Source organism: Amblyomma americanum, chromosome 5, assembly GCF_052857255.1.
Source record: "Amblyomma americanum isolate KBUSLIRL-KWMA chromosome 5, ASM5285725v1, whole genome shotgun sequence".
NCBI lineage: Eukaryota > Metazoa > Arthropoda > Arachnida > Ixodida > Ixodidae > Amblyomma > Amblyomma americanum.
In genome coordinates, this window is record NC_135501.1 from 136346500 (window position 1) to 136367037 (window position 20538).

The window sequence follows — 20538 nt, forward strand, 5'->3', positions numbered from 1 at the left end:
TAATCTCCACTATACAACATAACATTGTTTGTTTTGAGTATTAAAATAACAATTGAAACAGTATTAAGCACAATGTCTACTTTGAAAGTTAAACTAATGTTTACGATGCTATATATTACATGTAGTTTTTTTTAACTTTCAAATAACGTTCTAATAACAGGTATAACGTTACTGCACCTTACATGACAATTAAACAACATAATTGTAATGTTCTCTGCTACCTGAGCACAAGGCGCGGTTGTTGCTCCATTGAAACAGCGCGCCGGAAAGACGACCTCATTGGTCTCGCTTCCACTTGTATGCACGATTAAAAAATTATTTAAAGTAGCACGTGGTTGAGACAATTGGTGAGCAAAAAATAAACGCGCACCTTTATCAGTTAAAATTGAAGCGACAGTGACTGACAAGCTTTTCTAGCTTGTCAGTATGACGGTCGCTAGGTCTTGCTGGCCTGTAATGCTTAGTGCGCAAAGCTGTGCTTCTAGCTTTGTAATTTCCCGGTTGGGCAATTGTCTTCATCGCCGATGTCAAAGATTTGAAATTCTATCCAAAGCGCGTCGTCCTTCGAGCGCTTCGTTTTCATAGCAGATATTTCACAGTCGAGAAGCGAGACTGGCCAACAAGGAGGAGGAGGAGGTAAACTTTATTAAAGAAGAGGTCTTCGGCGCGGGTTGGGGTGACATTCCCCTCCCCGCGGTGGGCTCCTCTTATAGCCCGGACGCCAGGTGGCCGACCGACGATGCCGTTCGGGGACCACTTCGGCCCGCTCCCTGACTCGGAGTTGAACCTCCGGGTCCGAGCTGAGCAGCGCGGCCTCCCACAGCGATTTGGTAGAGAGCTGCAGACTGTTCGACGGCTTGTCTTGAGTATAGGATGTGTGGTGTGTCTGCCTTATGGTGTCCACAGAGAGAACAGACGGGGCTGAACTGCTCTGGGAACCGTATAGAGTACATGTACGGATTAAAAAAAGTGTCTGTTTGGAGCTGCCCCCCACTGACTAGTGTTTTACTTAGAGATCTATGTGGTTCTGGGAAGATTTGTCTTTCTTTCTTGAAGTGGGTAGTAATTTCTTTGTAGGTCGCATTCGCTCCTTGGCCGACCTGAGCTCGGGGTAGCGCACCTCCCGGTTAACTACGAATCCTCGGGCAAATTGGTGCGCTGCCTCGTTTCCAGGATGGCCTGAATGGGCGGGGACCCAGATAAATTCGATCTGGCGGGTATCGGAGATTTTTTGTAATATTTGATGGCTGCGGAGTGGGCCCTTCCTTTGGCAAAATTTCGAATTGCGGTTTTAGAGTCGCTGATGATGTATTTGGCAGTGGTGGAAGGAATGGCTAAAGCTATGGCCGCTTCTTAAGACGGCCTCCTCCGGAAATTTTGTTTTATCGATTGTCGCCGATGCGAGGGGAGAACCTCGATGACTGACAACTGCCAGGGAAAAGGCGTCTCTGCCCGCATGTTCTGCCACGTCCACATGCGCCGTGTCTTTCTGAACTGAAAATCTTTCGTGAAGTTTTTCTGCCCTAGCCTTTCTTCTGTCCGTATCGTAGTGCGGATGCATGTTTTTTAGGCAGAGGATGAACTAAGTGTTCGTGCACGTGTCTTGGAAATGGCAAGGTGTGTGCACGAATTCCTGCATATTGTATTCCTGCCTTCTTTAGGCTGAAACGTCCCGTTTCAGTGCCTGATAGTCTTTCGTATTGTGCGGTGAGGAGTGCTTCCATGATTTCCGCTAAGGTGTTATGAATTCCTAACTGCAGTAGTTTTTCATTTTGAGTATGACGGGGGAGGTTGAGCGCAATTTTGCAGGATTGTCTAATTAGAGCATCCAGGTCGTCTGTTTCTCTGACTGTGAGGGTGACGTATGGTGTAGAGTAGATGACTCTGCTAAGAACGAAGGCTTGGATTAGTTTCCTGGTCTCGGCTTTTTTAACTCCTACTTGCCTTTTCGCGATGCGTCTGATGAGGAGGGAGATTTGGTTGACGGTGTTTCTTAGTTTCTTAATTAGTGTGTCGTTTTTAGATTTGACTGTATCAGCATTCCCAATATTCTTACTGTTTGCACTTCTGGGATGGCTGTCCCTTACGCGTAGATTTTGATCCCAGGCGCTTTATTCTTTCTTTAACGCTTTGGGTGTAGGATGAGGACTTCGGATTTTTGGGGGGAACCCGCAAGTCCCGCGGCTTGTGCCTCCTCTTTTACTACATCTGCCGCTTGTTGTAGCGTATCTTGTATCGTGCCGATACTCCCCTTGGTCGTCCAAAGGGTGATATCGTCCACGTACAAAGAGTGTTCTAGGTCTGGAATTTTGGCGAGTTCGCGTGCCATTTTGATGAGGGTTATATTGAATAAGAAGGGGAACAGGACAGGTCCCCTTGCGGCGTTCCTCTGTCTCCTAAACTGAAGGTGTCGGATTTGATTGTGCTAATTTGAATTTTAGCCGTTCTATTAGAGAGAAAGTCCTTGATGTAGTTAAACGTTCTTTCGCCTACATTCAATGGTGAAATAGAATCTAGGATTGCTTTGTGTTTGACGTTATCAAATGCTTTGGTTAAATCTAGAGCTAGAATTGTCCTTGTGCTCCATTCTGGCTCCTGAGATCGGACTTCGTTTGCTAGTCTGAGCATCGTATCCTGTGTTGATAAATGTGATCTAAAGCCGACCGTAGTGTTTGGATATAAATTCTCTCTGTGCATGCGGTACTGCAGTCTGTCTAGTATGACGTGCTCTCTCAGTTTTCCTATGCAAGAAGTAGGCGAAATAGGTCTGAGGTTTTCGAGCGCAAGCTTTTTGCCCGGTTTTGGGATGAATTTAACGATGGCATGTTTCCAAGAGGCTGGGAGTTTTCCCTCCCTCCAACACTCGTTCGCAAATTCCGTGAGGGCTGTGATAGAAGCGTCGTCTAGATTTCTGAGTGTCTTCATGTTTAATGTCATCCTTTCCCTGAGCGGATGTCGTGCGTATCTTAAGGAGGGCTGCTCTGATTTCCGCCATTGTTATGTCAGCGTCCAGGATGGGGTTAGGTTGTCCTTTATAATCGGGTAGGGGCTTCGTCTCTCGAGTTGTGCAAAAGTACTTCTGCTGTAGCGTGTTAATAATATCTTGATCAGTGCCTGGGTCTATGTTTATAATTTTGGTGATTTCCTTTTCAGTCGTAGCTTTGTTCGATTCCAGATCAAGGAGATGCCGCAGAAGATCCCACGTCTCTCTCGTGCCTAGATTCCCATTTACATTTTCGCAAATATGGTTCCACTGCTGTCTCGCGAGTTCTGCGGAGTGGTTGTGAATTTCTTCCGTGAGTGTGACTATCCTGTTTCTAAGCTTTTTGTTGTATTTTTGCTTAAGCCATCTTTTTTCTAGGCTTTGCCTTTCCTCCCACATGTGTGTAAGTCGGCTGTCAATCGTATTCACGCCTAGGTCATGGACTAGTTCTTTACTGGCCTTTCCCTCATCCGATAGGAGGGTTTGTGTCCACTGTTCTATGTCTGCAATTGGTTCCTGATTTTGGTCGCGGATCGTCCTAAGTTTGTCCCAGTCGGTGATTATGTTTTTCCTGGGTTTGGGTTTGAGACTGCCAATGGCGATTTTAGACGTTATGATATAATGGTCACTTCCCAGATTTTGTCTGCTGTTGCTCCAGCTTAAGTCTGGGAGATTTTTGCCTATCGCGAGGTCTGGGCACGTGCCCCTGTTCACGCTGTTCCCTATCCTGGTAGGTTGCATGGGGTCCGTGTATTACCCAGGCTGGGTTTACCCCAGAACATGGAGGAATGAAAGAAATGCCCCAGAACACGGTGCCCCAGAATCAGCTCTCCGCCGTCATATTGGATCAATTGAGGTGCCACCTCTGGTAGGGTACTTTTTGAAGGTCGTAAACGAGCAAACTGGTGGCACATGGTTGACGTAGCGTTTCCGTCATGTTTACGTAGAGCAAACGCCTCCTCGCTGGTTCTCAGGGCGCGCGCATTTGAGTTTTATTTACTTTCTTCTTTTTCCGCTTTTTTTTCAGCGGTTCCCAATGGGCAGTGGAACTAATACCTGTGCTACACGGGCGTTTCCAATGCCCTCCAAACGAATGTCATTCGACTCGACTGCCAAACCTGCGCTGCTACACGACGTTTTTGAACGGCATTCGGTTCACATGACATTCGAGTCGACGGAGCTCCGCGGAGACATTCGAGATTTTGGAATGCCTTCGAGGCGCCAGCGCGACTGCTCTCTACCGCAGCGTCTTCGCGCCATAGGTGGCAGCACAAGTTTTGAAGAGCAAATACGGTCGTTAAACGATGAAATTCTAAATACTATTTATATACACTACGCGGATCTTTTCCAGAAGTTTTGTTAGCAAGCAAATATTTACCGCATACTCTGGAACCCATCGTAGGAAAGAAAGGCAGCTATTTTGGCCCAGTGCCAGTTTTTTTTCACTTTGTGCTGTTGCTTTTGCTGTGTTTTGTCTTTTTATTTTGTGTGCGTGTGCGTCTGTGTGTACGTTTTAGGTGAGCATTTTTTTACTCAGTGAGGTTTATTGCACTTTTTCGTTTTTGCGACACACGCAGGAGATAGAGCCCATTGTAGCCAACAGACCGCACACAAAAAAATGGCAGGGCTATGGGCTTGGGCCTCTGTTAGAACAGAGGCATTTAGTAATGAATAAATAGTAAAATTTATTAGAAATGACATATTACTTTTAAAAGTAGCAATTTTATAGCGGGCTGTAACAATACACATTAATTGTTGCTGCTATATTTGTTTAAAACAAAACTTGACGGCAGCAGCGCCCCTGTAGCCTGGCGGCAGAATACTGAAGCTTTCGAATGCTTGTGGCATAGTCGTGTAGCACCGTGCGGGTCCGTCCAGTCCGAATGTCATTTGAAGTTTCGAATGCCGTTCGACTCGAATGTCATTTCAACGTACCCGTGTAGCACAGGTATAACATTGAACGTCCTGCGGACGTTATAAATGTCCGCAGGCCGTCCATGGAAGTTTTAATGTACATTGTGTTGGCTGGCCGCGCTGCGTAGCGGCGAAGGGAGCCGTGAAAAGTCGGCTTCTCCGTAGTACACCTACGTAAGTAGCGCGCAGGGACGGCGGGCAGGGCATTCGTTGTTCATGAAATAAATGAACAAAAAGCAATCGAAACCGTGCCAACGGAAAATCATCGATCCAGCGCCGTTAGTCAGCTATATCGTGTAACGTCTTCATTTATTCCATTCTGCTATGTGAGGGCCCTAATTTAAGGCTGTCGCAGAGAGAGCGAGTGATACATGCTAACTGCACATCGAACACTTTAGGCGTTACAGGAGTACTGATACAAACGTTTTTGGGTGTTCGCCTTGAAAGAGGCCTACGCGCTAGGCAGTCATCAAACTAAGCTCAAAATGACGCTGCGCAGTGTTACTATAGACGAATACAACTTTAAAAGAACAGCAGTTGCTAACACTGGGCCATGGTCCGCGGCGTACTACGTATTACTCCGCTAGCCAATCCCAGAAGTAAATGAATCGACTTTTTAATGTTTTACTGCATTACACAAACCAGGTACCAAAATTTTAGAGGTGATGACTTTTTTCTTGTGATTAGCTTTTTGTGAGTAACAAGAAAAGTTTTAAAAGAACGTCTTCTTGGGCGAGTTGGTCACAATTCATCTTTGGTACTAGGCGCGAACACACACAGAACACAAGGAAAGGAACGGGACAAAGCGCCACTTACAACTGCTTTATTCGGAGGCACATCACACACTTTTTTTATACGCAAGGAGCACAATCAAATCAGGATCGATAAGCACGTGCACTGGTTAAAAATTTCTTTTCCGCCTTATATAAAGATACGGATGGATCACTGACGCACATGTTTCCTTTCTCTCCGATTAAAAAAAGCTTCAATTAATTCCCGAGCTTTGGTATCTTTACTGGAAGCTAGAATCCTCGCCACTGAAAAATATGCCTCACAGGAGCGTGACGGGCAGCACCTAACATGCTTGGGAATGTTTGGCCCTTCTTTATTTTGCTCTAGATTTCTCTCATGTTCCCTAGTGCGGTCATTGACGCAGCGCCCGGTTTGCCCTACGTATGAGTGACCGCATGAGAGGGGGGGAATTTCATACACCCCCCCTACGGCGCACTTTAAAAACGGTCGCCCATGCTTAGTGCCGCATCCTTTTTCCTCTTCCTGTACTCTTTCGATACGCGATCACAGGATTCCGAGATTTTGGGGGGCTGCAAACACAATCGGCACCTCATGCCTGCTTGCGACCTTCTTTAAATTGTGGGCCATCTTATGTACATAGGGCACCACTACCGCTCTCACCACCTCTTCTCGAGGGGGATCTTCCCCAGCTCTAACCGCCACAGTCTTCATTTTTTGCAGTAGGCTTTCGGCGACTGCCATCACAACCGAATCAGGGAATCCGGCTGAAGACAGCCAGGCCAATTGGTTCTGAAAGCTAACCTGCATCCTATGAGGACACGATTTCCTGAGGGCGGATTTAAGGCAAAATGAAGCAATTCCTCTTTTTATCAACTTCGAATGGGTAGAGTCATACGGCAGGAGCCCTTTTCTTGCACAAGGAGCATATCCCCAACAAAGCTTAACCTCACAAAACTGAATATTTATATCTAGAAACTGCAGGCAGTTACCCTCAGGCACTTCACAAGTGAATTGCAAGCCATTTCCATGTTGTCGGAATAAGGTTAAAATATAATGCACACTCTCTTCGAAGTTCAAACTTCCGTCCTTAGTAAAAAATATCAAAAAATCGTCCACATATCTGAACACTATAAAAACATGCCTAGACGGTAAAACCTGATGTAAAACTTGATCCATTTTTGAAAGAAAAATATTACACAATACCGGCGCCACACAGGATCCTATACATATGCCGGCTTTCTGCAGAAAACACTGCTGGTCAGATGTTATGAAAGTCGATTGCAAGTAAAACTCTAAAAGGGTTAAAAAAATTGTCAATAGAAACTCCCACAGTATTCTGAAAGGAAATGGGGTCGTTTTTTTTTTCTATACACTCTCGGACTGCAGCAAATAGGGCCTTGTGAGGAACAGAGTAAAATAAATCCACCACATCCACGGAAAAGGCGCGCCCCACATCACATTGCGATTTCAGGAAGTCACAAACTTCATCAGAATTCTTTGTAAGAAATGGGTCGCCTATTTCAAGTTTACTTAAATGCTTCAACAAGAACTGGCTTAGCTCCTTCTGCCACGACCATTTTTCTGTGACTTTTGTTCTAAAAGGCATACCTTGCTTATGGGTTTTTACCGAACAGAGCTGAGTTAAGAACAGAGCTGTTGCACTACGTGAGCAGTTTGGTTTGGACCGTCTTTGCAAACAGATAGCAAAATGTAAGAATAATGCTATGAAGGCTTTCTTTTCAGTAAAAACCCATAAGCAAGGTATACGTAATTATTTTATTCGAGTAGAAAGAAGTCTGGTAAGTTCTTGCCGGGAACGTTGGCTTGCTTAGAATAGCGTACCTTAACTGTGCTAAAAACCACATGCTTTTTCATTGCATCGTGCATGTGTCATGTTTCATGATGTAGTATGATCGCGAAGCATGATGTATGATCGCGAAGCTTGTTTGGAAAGAAGCAGCCGCAGGCGTGCTACTAACAGACACGTGGCGAGATTGAGAGAGGACGCGTGTTTTCGTTATTCATCATCATCATCATCATCATCAGCCTTACTACACCCACTGCAAAGCAAAGGCCTCTCCCATGTCTCTCCAATTAACCCTGTCCTTTGCCAGCTGCATCCACCTTTTGCCTGCAAACTTCTTAATCTCATCCGCCCACCTAACTTTCTGCCACCCCCTGCTACGGTTACTTTCTCTTGGAATCCACTCCGTTACCCATAAGGACCAGCGGTTATCTTGCCTTCGCATTACATGCCCTGCCCAAGCCCATTTCTTTCTCTTGATTTCGACTAGGATGTCATTAACCCGTGTTTGTTCCCTCACCCACTCTGCCCGCTTCCGGTCTCTTAACGTTACACCTATCATTTTTCTTTCCATGGCTCGCTGCGTTCTCCTTAACTTAAGCTTAACTCTTTTCCTTAGCCTCCACGTTTCTGCCCCGTAGGTGAGTACCGGTAAGATTATGCTGTTGTACACTTTCCTCTTGAGGGAAATTGGTAAACTGGCACTCATGATCTGCGAGAATTTGCCATATGCGCTCTACCCCATTCTTATCCTTCTAGTTATCTCCCTCTCATGATCCGGATCAGCTGTCACTACCTGCCCTAAGTAGACGTATTCCGTCACAACTTCAAGGCTCTCGCTGCCAATTGTGAACTGTTGATCCCTTGCTAGGCTGTTGAACATTACCTTGGTTTTCTGCATGTTAATTTTTAGACCCATCGATCTGCTCTGCCTGTGTAACTCATTGATCATGATTTGCAGTTCACCTCCTGAGTGACTCAGCAAGGCAATGTCATCAGCAAATCGCCGAATACTTAGGTATTCTCCATGTATTCTTATTCCCAACTGTTCCCAATTCAGGCCTCGAAATACCTCCTGTAAGCATGCGGTGAACAGCATTGGCGAGATGGTGTCTCCTTGCCTGACGCCCTTCCTTATTGGAATTTTATTGCTGACTTTATGGAGGATTATAGTAGCTGTGCAGTTGCTATATATATCTTCCAGTATTTTGACATAAGGCTCTTCAACCCCCTGATTACACAATGCCTGTATTTATGCATGCGATATGTCACTGAATTTGGTGCAAATTGAAATTGCTACGGTAGTTTCAGTAATGCGTCTTATTTTTAGCTATACCTAGTGCAGTTCTTGGGTGATTATAATTAACACACCCGTCAAGTCACCTCAAAATCTTAAGTAGAAAGTGCGCAATTTTTTTTTATGCCAGCCTGTTCACCAAGCCCTGCTCTGTATAATGACGCTATCAGTTCTTTTTTTTAGATGATCATGTACTTATGCATGTATAGTTACGTGAAAACTTTTCTTGCAAAAATAACTAACATAGTACTGCACGTGTAGGAAAAAAATAGAGAGATTTATTACACTCCTCAATGTCTCAGGAATCGTTTGAGACAAATAGGATCATCCTATTTTCATGCGTTACGAAATTACGAAGGTGTGAGTGATGCCAATCGCAGAAAATGTGAAACGTCAGAAAACGAACCTTAACATTTATTCTATTTCCTTCCCCAAAACCAATTATTATTATTATTATTATTATTATTATTATTATTATTATTATTATTATTATTATTATTATTATTATTATTATTATTATTATTATTATTATTATTATTATTATTATTATTGTTCATTCCCTCGCTTTTGGCCTCTTCGCTTGCGCTTTCGTAAAAGAAATTCGGCACTGAACTCAAAGACAGCCTCAAAGAAATCAAAGAAATTGCCTCACACTTTTCGACGACCGCACATCTAGAAAGCGTAATTTATAAATTTCTACTGAATATTTTGCTATAATTTATCGTCACGAAACAGAAGACCCCAGGGCTAAGAAAGAAAATAATTCCTGAAAAAAAAATTCCACCAAGTCGACCAGTTTAACAAGGGGAGAGAGAAGTCGGCCTGGCTGCTGCGTGATTCGGCGGATAAAAGCAGCGCTTAAGCGAGACAGAGGAGAATGGGGACACGACGCTGTCCCCACTTTTCGCACAGCGCGACACCTACGTATGTCAGCAGACGGTGAGCGCATCTCTGCTCCGCCGAAACAACGCTAGCACTTCCCCTCACTACTGTCCCGAAGTAAAATCATTCCGGAAAGTGCAGGGTGTCAAAAACTTGTTTTATTCAATGCCTAGCGTAGAACGGCAGAAACGCTTTCTGTTTACTACTAACCATATATACAATACACAGTGGCGAACTATTTCTCTGAATACGCCGCACGTGGCCAACGCGAGCTCGTGCACTTCGAGAAATTACTAAGTTGAAAGCATCAGCCACTGGTGTGATTCGCAGAAACTGAAAACGCGCCTACAAGCCTTGAAAAGCCGCGCTCAACACCTCTCCGCGACGCCACTCCCTGGCATTTTGGCTACCGCGAGCCCACTAGCGACTGCAGCGCCACCTCGTTTGTTTGCAAACATGCAGGAGGTCTATAGAAACGATTTTGTGCCGGCATTTTCACTCTTGGTCGGCGCCAACGCTGAAGTGGACCTTGTAGACCGGCCAACCTGCACTTCCACATTCCTAAGGACGTCGGCGTCGCCGCCAAGCACTGGTTGTTCTTGTGAAAAACCACTGGGTTCACTGACGTGACAATAATTGGGGCAAGTGTATACTCCGACGTCACTTGATGTGGGTGGAAATGCCGAGCGGCTCCTCGGACAACTTTCAAAATCATATTATGTTCCAGTCAACGCCCTCAACTCAAACTTGCCAGAAAGTATCTTCTTATGCCCATGAAACAAATCATATCGTTTGTCTGCGTTCGAAATTTTGTGTCGCTACCCATTTAACAATTCATACATACAAAAACTTGAGTTTCCAAACAAAGCCAGCTCTCATGCTGATCGCGCTTCGTTTTATAAGCCTGACTCGTCACCCGAGCAACGTGCCAATTTTAATGGAAGGCTAGAAATCAAACACAATAATAATAATAATAATAATAATAATAATAATAATAATAATAATAATAATAATAATAATAATAATTGGTTTTGGGGGAAAGGAAATGGCGCAGTATCTGTCTCATATATCGTTGGACACCTGAACGGCGCCGTAAGGGAAGGGATAAAGGAGGGAGTGAAAGAAGAAAGGAAGAAATAGGTGCCGTAGTGGAGGGCTCCGGAATAATTTTGACCACCTGGGGATCTTTAACGTGCACTGACATCGCACAGCACACGGGCGCTTTAGCGTTTTTCCTCCATAAAAACGCAGCCACCGCGGTCGGGTTCGAACCCGGGAGCTCCGGGATCAGTCAGTGGTCGAGCGCACTAACCACTGAGCCACCGCGGCGGGTCAAACACAGAAGCAAACGTGAGTTTCTGCACTGGGTATTGTTTGCAAGGCTAGGCTCCACACCAGAGAGCGCAGAGGGCAGCTCGAATCCGTCACTGCGAAGGGTGTTTGAACCCTTCCGCGGTACGGGGAGAAACAAAAAAAAAGAGCACTCGTCATTACACGTACACCTTACGTAGACGCTACGTCACCAATGTGTCACTTTTTTTTTACTATTTCGTACACTTGCCACTGTTTGCTCGTTTACGACCTGCAAAGATGCCCTCCCTCCGCCACTAGTTAGTGAAATATTATTATTATTATCAATAGAGAGACAAGTGCTTCGATAGATGTTTTTTTCGGGTCGCAAGATTTTAACTGCAGAAGACCGAAACATGCCCCGGCGAGAACGTAGTGCAGGGGACGTGCAGGACTTCCTTCCTCAATGTTAACCTGTGCGCCTTGACCTCTCTCCTTCACCATTTCCTCATCCCCTCTGCCCTTCGTTGTGCTTGGTCTCACCTATTTTTCCCTGCACAAACTTTCTCAGTCATACCTTCCTCCATCACTGTGGTCGAATCTCAATGGATCACATTTTTCTCCGCATTCTGGACAGGTGCTGCCGCTTAGCGGCGATAAATTTCACAACAACGCCCCAAAAGTTGGCTCACTAATCTTTATTTAACTTTTGTTGTACAGTGTTGCCGACTGAAAACAAGCTACCTCGCAGGGTTGACGCTTGTTCCATACGTATGCAGTCTTTTTAAAACTTTGTTTATTCAAACTTAAATATTTTTTTGTAATAAATTGAGCATTATATTTATGTGAAACTATTTTTATCGCAAAAACTATAAAAACTGTTCGCACTATGGCGCTAGCCACAATTTACTTCAGGGGAAAAAGCTGTATCATTGGTCCATTTATCATAGCAAAATAAAGCTTGCGTTTGCATCGCTTGCTGTGTGCCAGGTTAACTCGCTCTTTGCATTTGCGTTTGCCGAAATTTCAGCAGTTAAGGGCATTTGAGATGTCGCATTGGGTGGTGCATCCCCTACGCGGTTGGCTGGCGTTTTTGTCGCTCACAAATTTAGGCACAGGCCTTCGCTGCCTCTGGGAGGAGAACTTCTTACAACAGAGGATCTTCACTGAGCTCAAAGCCGCCGACGGTAAGCTTCTTTCTCACACGTTTCTGCGCTCCAATCTGCTCACTTTGTCGAGACTGTGTTTGCAGTTTTTCAACAAAAGACGCCTAAAGCTTCGGGCGCATGCACCAGTGTCGCTTTTGGCTGCTTAAGCGGGCTTCTCCTCATAAGTCGTTTATTGAGCAGTGAAGCATGAGTCGCAGGAGCTCCATGTTTATGTTGCTAGTGCGAAGGTCATTGAACCGGTATCAAAACCGCAATACAATTTCAGAAGCACTAATACAGTATTTTTTGCCTAATTGGGTTCCTTTAACAGTTCGGACGTTCTGTAAGAACTCATAGGTACGCATTAGTTGGTAGGAGTGATGGTGTTTACGACGACATATTCTGCATCGAGCATTTCGGGTGCGCTTCGCCCAAACAATTCCTTGCGCGAATAAAAGTTGTAGTTTATGAAATGGAATTTAAATTCTGCTTTATAAAGTTTGAGCGGACTGTTGAATAACCCCGTCATATATTTTGAGCGAATGATAAAATTATGCAACCATATATCCCTGGTATACTGCGCATAAAGTATATTTAGTCACTAGCAAACAACAATACAATAAAAAAGACGTCTTATTTGTACAATACAGGCACATCACACCGCATACACACCGCTCTGTTACATATAGAGCATTAGAACCAGTGCAATATGTGTATACAGCATTAGTAAAAAGTTCTTAGGGCACACGTTTCGGTTTTGAGCCATGTTGTACTGTCCTGGTGGCACCGCTAAATCTCTAAATCACTGTAGGAAGCGAAGAACCCTCGCCCTCACCCTTCAAGGCCGTTTGGTTTGTATGGATGCCATAAATATATGTACTGTCTTTAATTAAAATTGGAAGTCGTGCGAAACACCGAAATCGCGCTCACCTCCCCCCATCCCCACAGTGTTCTTGTTACAAATGCCCCCCTCCCCTCCCCCACCCCCCCGGGGTGGGGGGGGGGGGGGCTTCGCCCTATAAAACTGTCTCGAGCCTCGCACGGAAAAAATTTCTGGTTACGTGCCTGCAGTAATGTTTCGTAAAAAGCTATCTGAAAAATTTTGCACGTACCTTTTAAATCTATAAATTAATGATCAAGTCTGTACAGTATAAATAAACACAGCAACGATGTCGTTTCTCCCGCAGGTCTTCCAGGATGCCCAGAGATGGAAAGGACGTTCGGTTTCTGGTCGATATTCAATGCCGTGCTGTTTCTCCACTGCAGCATCTTTCTTGAGGAGCCGCCGTACGCTCATAACTTCTTTTTCTCTCCTCTCTCTTTCTTGCAGACGGCTTGCACCGACGTCACAGTGGCCGCCATGTTGGTGAACTGTAGGAGCACTACAAGTCCGCGCGTTTGTCTAATCTGCTTATCGTCACTTGCACCGTGGAAGCCTGATGAACGCTGTGCCTGGTCTACCATCATGGCGCCCGTGACGTCACAAGCCGTACATATATCAGTTGTGCAAGCAGTGTCCTTTTTCTGTGCAGGATCTTCTCAATGACCGTGTGCTCCTTGGCCATATACCTCGGTTATTTCGGCAATGAAGCGTTCGCACACCGCTCCATCTCCAAAGGCGGAGCTGCATTGTTTCCCATCTTGCTGAGTGGTATGTAGCTATAAACTCGATCGCTTCCTCTAATTGATTCTCTCGCGCTTTTAGTTGTATTAATTGTCCCAACCGAACTGGCGAAGTTTCTATGTCTTCTCCCTCTTTCAATATAATTTCCCGCTAATTATTGCAGCTTGCCGATCGCTGCAGGTCCAAAGCGTAAATCGGCCACAATTATATGCACAGGCATGTATGACCATGTGCAGCGGCTTACATATCAAGCATCAGGCGAAATTATTGTCCTATACTCATTTTTCTATATTCGTGTTTTTGATGATGTCCTGTAGCGTTAATTAACTGAGTTTTTCTCTTGAGCTGTGTAGCGCTGTTCTATGAGACTACTAGCTGCACTATTGGTCCTGATGATAATGGTAATGACTGCCGCTTGTTGAAAACAGGGCAGCGTAGGATAATTTATTCTTTATATGTACAGCCACACGTATTGCATCAATACAGTTCAACCGACCCGTTATTCTATTTTCTAGAAAGAATGCTGTAAAAGTCACTTTCAGTCTGTGATAAGGTACCCGTTCCTTTCACTTCTCTTCAGTGTGTTTTGGGTCGCATAGTTTCATAGGTAGAGTGGTTTCATGTGCATAGCTCTCGCTCATTTTCAGACTTCTACTGTCTCTAGAGCACAACTGAACTGAAGCAATTTAAAGGAGTACATGCTCTAAGTTGTTGGTTGTGCTTTTTTTTTTTCAATGGTGCTTATAGATGCCGACGCGCAATTCGCTTACTGCCGCTAAATAATTTATAATTTAATATCTTTTCTCTCGTGATTTGGTGTTGAGTTCAACACAAATGGTGACAGTGGTGGCTATGACGTCGAAGTTGACTTCAGGTCACGTGACACATAAAACCTGCGATGTAATCGCTGCTTCGTCGTTTTAATTAATTCACTGCAGCTCCTAGACTGGCCTACCCTAATAGGCGCAATGAAAACTAATGAACAAGCAGCTAAAATATCGCAGTTTTATCGCCTGTTACCTGTAATTAACTTTGAAGTCGTAGCCATCGTTCGCCTGTTGAAACAGAAACAACGTGAGAGAAAAAAAAGAGTTTTAAATTACTTGCCTGGCTTAGGCGACTTTCATGTTCTATGTTTCTTAATATCTTGCGAATTAATCGTAGCAAAAAAAAATTGGCAGTGGCACAGCTCGGCAATGCCAGGATATACGTTGGGAAAGCTAAGGCATAGCTTGGTTAGCCTTGATTGCAAGTCCAGGTTAGTCTGGTTGTCTGGCTAGTTATTGTCACGTGGTTCGTCACGTGACCAGTCACGTGGTTGGTCACGTGGTGCGGTGGGACCACGGTGGGAATGCGAGTTCGTGGCCAGTGTAGCTTTCGCTGCAATAAACACACACCAAAATTTGGTACCCACCTGGTTGTGATAAGTACTGACCGGTAACCTTGGCGCCTCTGTAGGCGTGCGTTAGCGGGGGCGTAGGCTGATTATAGTTCTCTTTTTTTATCTTTTCAGCGCTCACTATGATTTGGTTGCTGGTTGCATGCAACTTCATCTGGGCCTGTCGTCGGGAGGACGAATCGGACGAAAACGAGCAGCTTGCCGAGCGACTATCTCTACACCACGCCCGCAAGCAAAAGAAGACCAAACACTCCTGACTGACCGCCTACGTGTTCGTTCGGCAACCCATCGTCCGCTCGCAGCCGCGACTCAACATGTCCTCGAAATAACTCGTCCCACCTACCTACTCGAATGAACTCCTCGTCTGCACGGGCTGTGAGGCTTAGTGAGGCGGACGAAGAATGGCGCTTCTCTTGAGTTCTTTCATCTGCAAGGTCATTTATAGTCATTTCCGAATTGAAATCCGAGCACGAACTGCCATCGGTCTCTGAAGGTTAACAAACGGAAGCGCCACCTATGATCATTCTACTGACGGTGGCCTGCAACCGTAAACGTGTTTTTGAGCAGCGCTCAGCAGTTTATCTGTATGCCGCAAGTGGCGCGACAGTCAGCTAACCTCCGAGATTTGGATGAATCAAGAGTAACAGATTTTGATGAGGTTCTAAACTAGCACAACAAAAGTTCCGCTTATACCGTACCACTTGCAAAATAAGCCCGCAAGCATGCTGTAAACTATCAACTGGTTCTCCGGATCTAAAAGAAGTTAAACTGCTATTTTTGATTTTACACACCGATGATTAAATTAGGAGCTCAGAGACTACTGCTGATTGCCGTTCAACGAGAGCAGGATATGCGGAATTTGAAGCAGAACGTCGCAATTGGTGTGATTGAAGAATTGTTGCCACTAGGGTTCGGTTAAAGAAAGGTCATATTTTGTGGAATATACAATTAATGAGTTCCCTGTGAGCAAATGTATTTGTTCGAGCAGTACGTTTTGTTATGAAGAGCGTTTTTTTTTTTGGTGACAACGTGAACTTTCATAAAATCATACTCTACTGGTTATGGAGGTCACGTGTACGGGTGTCATAAAACTGATTGCCTGGAGCGGAAATGAGACAATGGTCTGGAGACAAGGCAGCCTGCGAGATGTGGGGGGGATCGCATACGTTTGTACAAAAAAAAGTGCATTCTAGTCCGGCGAGCCAAGCGCTACTTGACCTGCTGCATATGTTGGTACAAGGACGAGTTATTTATTTAGCGCTCAAGTTTGCTCATAATGGCGCAGCCACGCCATTTTCAGCTCATCCGCATATATATATATATATATTTAACCATATATAATATATATCTAGTCAGCTGATCGTATTTGTGCTTGTACTTGTGGGCGAAACGCATTCATTCCTCAAAGTACTTACAAAGTACAAGAGTTCCTGCATATGCTCCTGGCGGGAGCAAATGCGAAATTTGTACAAAGCAGCAAAGTACACTGGAGAATCTAAAGTACACCACGCACAATTGCGCCCTCCTGCGAGAGCTATCCGCTCCCATGGAAGGAGACGACGCGTGATATCGCGCTGTTCAGTAATCTGCAGCGATATGGGGGAAAGTATCCAAAGAGCGTGCACAGGCTCAAGGGATTTGATAGGAAACAAGCTCGAGATCCGAATTATCACTTCCGTTTGGAACGTGATAATTCATTAAAGGAACTGTTTGGCCAGAGAAAAGCTGCACAGAAGAAAAAAATAATCATGCTCTGCATTCATGGCTGGGAAGTAGTCCGGGACTGTACACCCAGACAATTAAGGCGTTCCCTTTGATATTGTTCGCGTGTGTACTATATCGCGGACAGAATTATATTCTGCAGGATGTGCGACGCTGCGATATCCGCGGAAGATCGGGATCGCTGTGAAGCTGTACCATGTGCTGTGCATTATTTTGTCCACGGTATACACATGCATGAGTGTTCCTGCATTGTCTCGGGTAGTGGAAGGAACTGGCTGACCGTGCGGTCGATATTTATGGGTATGTTGTACACGTATACACTGTGGTCGGATGTTCCAGCTAAGTCGTCTCGTAAATTAAATAAATGGGTTTTCGTATCACATTGTGTGTCGACGTGTCTGCTTGGTGTTTACACGCATATTATATTCCCTGGCTAGTTTTAGAGCGAAAGCTCTGCCCTGAGCACTACAACTCCCAAGGTCATGTTTGGTGCGCGCTCGACCTTGAGGCGGCGGAGCGGAGCTGTGGCAAGTGACGTCATACCACGTGACTCGCTGTGGAGAGGCGCCGCAGCTGCGTTCGATCGGAGCCTCGCCGCTGCTGTACCACGTGACTAGCGAGGGTTTAACAGCTTCTTCGATGGCACTTCGATGGATGAGACCGACTCCGGCCCCAAACCATGCGTGACTATACTTAACAGAGCTTTCGCTCCTATCACTAGGTTTAACAAGCGCTAAACCTCTGCTAGTTTTATGACAATATTTAGGGGCTGTGACGTGAGCATGAGTGGCACATATGCTATTAATTCTATAGGCAACTTCATGGGCAGTGTTATTATGTACTTTCGATTCCTGTTTGTACTGTTTTTCAAGACGCTACGCATTTAATTGCGGGGCAAAAAAATTCCTGTAGTAGAAAGAAAAAAATCCTTGCGCATAAAAAGCATATTTTTTTCCACTAAAATTTTGGGATCCCCAGGATTTAAATAGTGAAACTTATGCGTTAGCAAAAAAAAATTAAAGTGCCTGTGAGATTTTTTTTTTACTCACATTTCGCGGAACACATAAGCGCACATTTTTTGCCGATTTGGAGCTGAAGAAATGGCGCCTGCAAATTTATTCCACCTGAGTTTTTCTTTCCTGCTTACAACGGTGTTAATGACTACTACTGTCTTGCGTCCGATCCACTAGGTTCGTATAGAAGGTCATGTTCGTCTGTCCCCAGGACGCACCGAGTATTAGAATAATGTTATAAAATTTTTGTGTGACTTTTAGTAACGTTAACTGGAATGTTATGCTAACTTGAAAAAAAATATGGTATATGTAATATCGCGAACATTACCTCAACATTCAAGTGAGCCATATTGCTAATTTAATGTGCTCCAAATGGTATTATAAACTATAATTGCCGGAACTTTTTCTGCAGTTACTACAGTAATATGTGCTGCAACTAGAAAAAAATTCGCTGTTTATTCTTAAATTGTGCCTGTCATAGATAACATGCGCAGAAATTTTATTGATAAACTGCTTATTACCCGTTCTCCACTATCAATTAATTGTAGGTCAGTCTTCATGACTGGGTGTATAAGCCCGCACCACTCGAGGGTGAGGGCATGAGTTGCCTGTATTTGTGCTGCATTGTGATCTGCTATTACAGTCATTGCTCTTTGTTTCTAACAAGGCGTTGAATATAGTTGTGTGTGCTCAAAAAATGCATGTCTGGCCTTGCAAGGTTGCTTTAACACCAAGCGACAGTCGTATATATGTTGTTTAAACTTATCTTTCAGTAAATAAAATTAAAATATGGGATTTAACATACCTAAACGACATATATGGGCTATGAGAGATGCTGTAGTGGAGAGCTTCGGAATAATTCTGACCATATGGGTATGTTTAAAGTGCATTGACATCATACAGGACACGGACACATTTTGCCGTTTAATCATACCCGGTTGCTCTGGATCAGTAGTCTGAAAGCTCACTCTACTGAGCAACAGCGGCGTAGCATGTTTAAGGTTAGGAAAAGGTTACTCGAACACTTATTGGTAAAATATCTGGAACACTGAAAAAAAGAAACCAGGAACAGTCTTTGTTTTACTAAAACAAAAAAGATAGCAATGCTAAAACCTACCTCCTTTATATGGGTAGGTAATCATTACGGTAAGTGCGTCTGTTTTATGGAGGGCCCTGAATATATGTGCCCGGTCTGCACTGCCTCTGTTCGCCATTCTTCGAATTGGCCATTAAAGTACTCGCGGTACCTTCAAAGCGTTCTTATTTATTTATTCCACTTCCTGTAGACTTCCGTTCGTTCATTGTAGCAGCGTTGATAAATCTCAAATTTGAAACGTATTATTCTTCCCCCTCTGAACGCGGATCGCTAAAACTTACGCCTAAAGGCGGTCCTTGTTTTTTTTGTTTCATTTGCATTTGTGTTTCATACATAACACGTTGGAACTATTGTAACCAGTTCGGGGGCATACAGTTTTTTTCCTTTCATAACTAAGCATTGGACACGGACAAAAATGAAACGAACAGACGACGCACATAAAGATCAAATATAAAAGGATATTGACCGAAGCTCCAGCAGGCAGAGCACTGCAAAAAAAGGTAAAAAAAAGTAATGCGTCATCCTCGTACACTGTTTCCACGCGCAATTTTAATGACAAAAGATAAAATTTCAGCTGTTGATCTCACGGTATCCGCAAGCAGATGCTGATTCAAAGCACACCTTCAAATTAGAGCGACTGTCGCATGCGTAACAATTAAGGTGGAGCTCGTACTGAGAAGTTTGCCGTTGAAGCAATGTTGTTACAAAGAAATGTTATAAAAAGGATTTGGCAGCGGTGGGATTCGAACCCACGCCTTTATCAGACTGGTGCCTAAAACCAGCGCCTTAGACCGCTCGGCCACGCTACCGCGGAGGCTCGCCGCCAACCAGATGGGTCGGTATCCAGCCAAGAGAATTATTTCGACGACGTAATTCAAATAATTTTGTTTACTTCCTATATGTACTTCCGTCACAGTTGAGCTTCGTGTACGGACAGGAAAGTTTGCGTTACGATAATAGGCGCCGCTGGGGAAGCGGCAATGTGGAGCGACAACTGCTCTCCGCAATCGTTCGTCGACGAGCAAACTCGATGTCGTCTGCTATAAAGAAGGCGCGAAATTTGAAACTGCGAAACGTAACGCTTCGCGGTCATGTCGTCGTCTTCTATTTCCTTTCGCTTTCAAGCTGTGCCTCGCCTCTTGAAACGCACGAATATGAAGTTTTGCGCTTTTCGGTCTATGAAAATGGCGACTGTGCCGCCGTTGGAGTGCATCTTGGAAGGCCAACGTACTTGCCACGTATAATACATGGCAGGTAGTACGTTCACGTGCTCATGGAAGGTCTGGAAAAATCATGACAACCTGTTTGTTTGTTTTTTCACGAAGATAGTGCTAAGAATTGGGAGTGTGCGAATAGTCAGCAACTGGCTATGGGAAAATCATGGAAGCCCCGTTTTTTTCCGCGACGAAAGCCCTAAAAATGACGGACGTTAATATATGGAAATTTTCATGCACTGAATTGAATAGTGCATGTTCAAAGTGATTCAAATCGAATCGAATTCGTCATCAAGCTATCGAATAGTCTTCGAATAATTGGCACGAAGTTCGAATAAGGCACACCGTACACATTTTTTTTTTTGACAACTGTTTAATAAAAACTGGATGGAACACTAA

At 44.5% G+C, this 20538-nt stretch overlaps 1 protein-coding gene and 1 non-coding gene across 2 annotated transcripts; one reads left to right on the forward strand and one right to left on the reverse strand.

Annotated features, from left to right (window-relative positions):
- Nucleotides 1-11855: 11855 nt before the first annotated feature.
- LOC144132725 (uncharacterized) lies at nucleotides 11856-17196 on the forward strand. The gene is made up of 4 exons (XM_077665333.1): nucleotides 11856-12110; nucleotides 13259-13358; nucleotides 13604-13722; nucleotides 15209-17196. Exons 1-4 carry the CDS (start codon nucleotides 11972-11974, stop codon nucleotides 15349-15351), a joined length of 501 nt encoding a protein of 166 aa, XP_077521459.1. The 5' UTR covers nucleotides 11856-11971; the 3' UTR covers nucleotides 15352-17196.
- A 2457-nt stretch (nucleotides 17197-19653) lies between these two features.
- Nucleotides 19654-19734, reverse strand: TRNAL-UAG (transfer RNA leucine (anticodon UAG)). Its single transcript has one exon. It is a non-coding gene; the product is annotated as a tRNA-Leu (tRNA).
- Nucleotides 19735-20538: the final 804 nt, after the last annotated feature.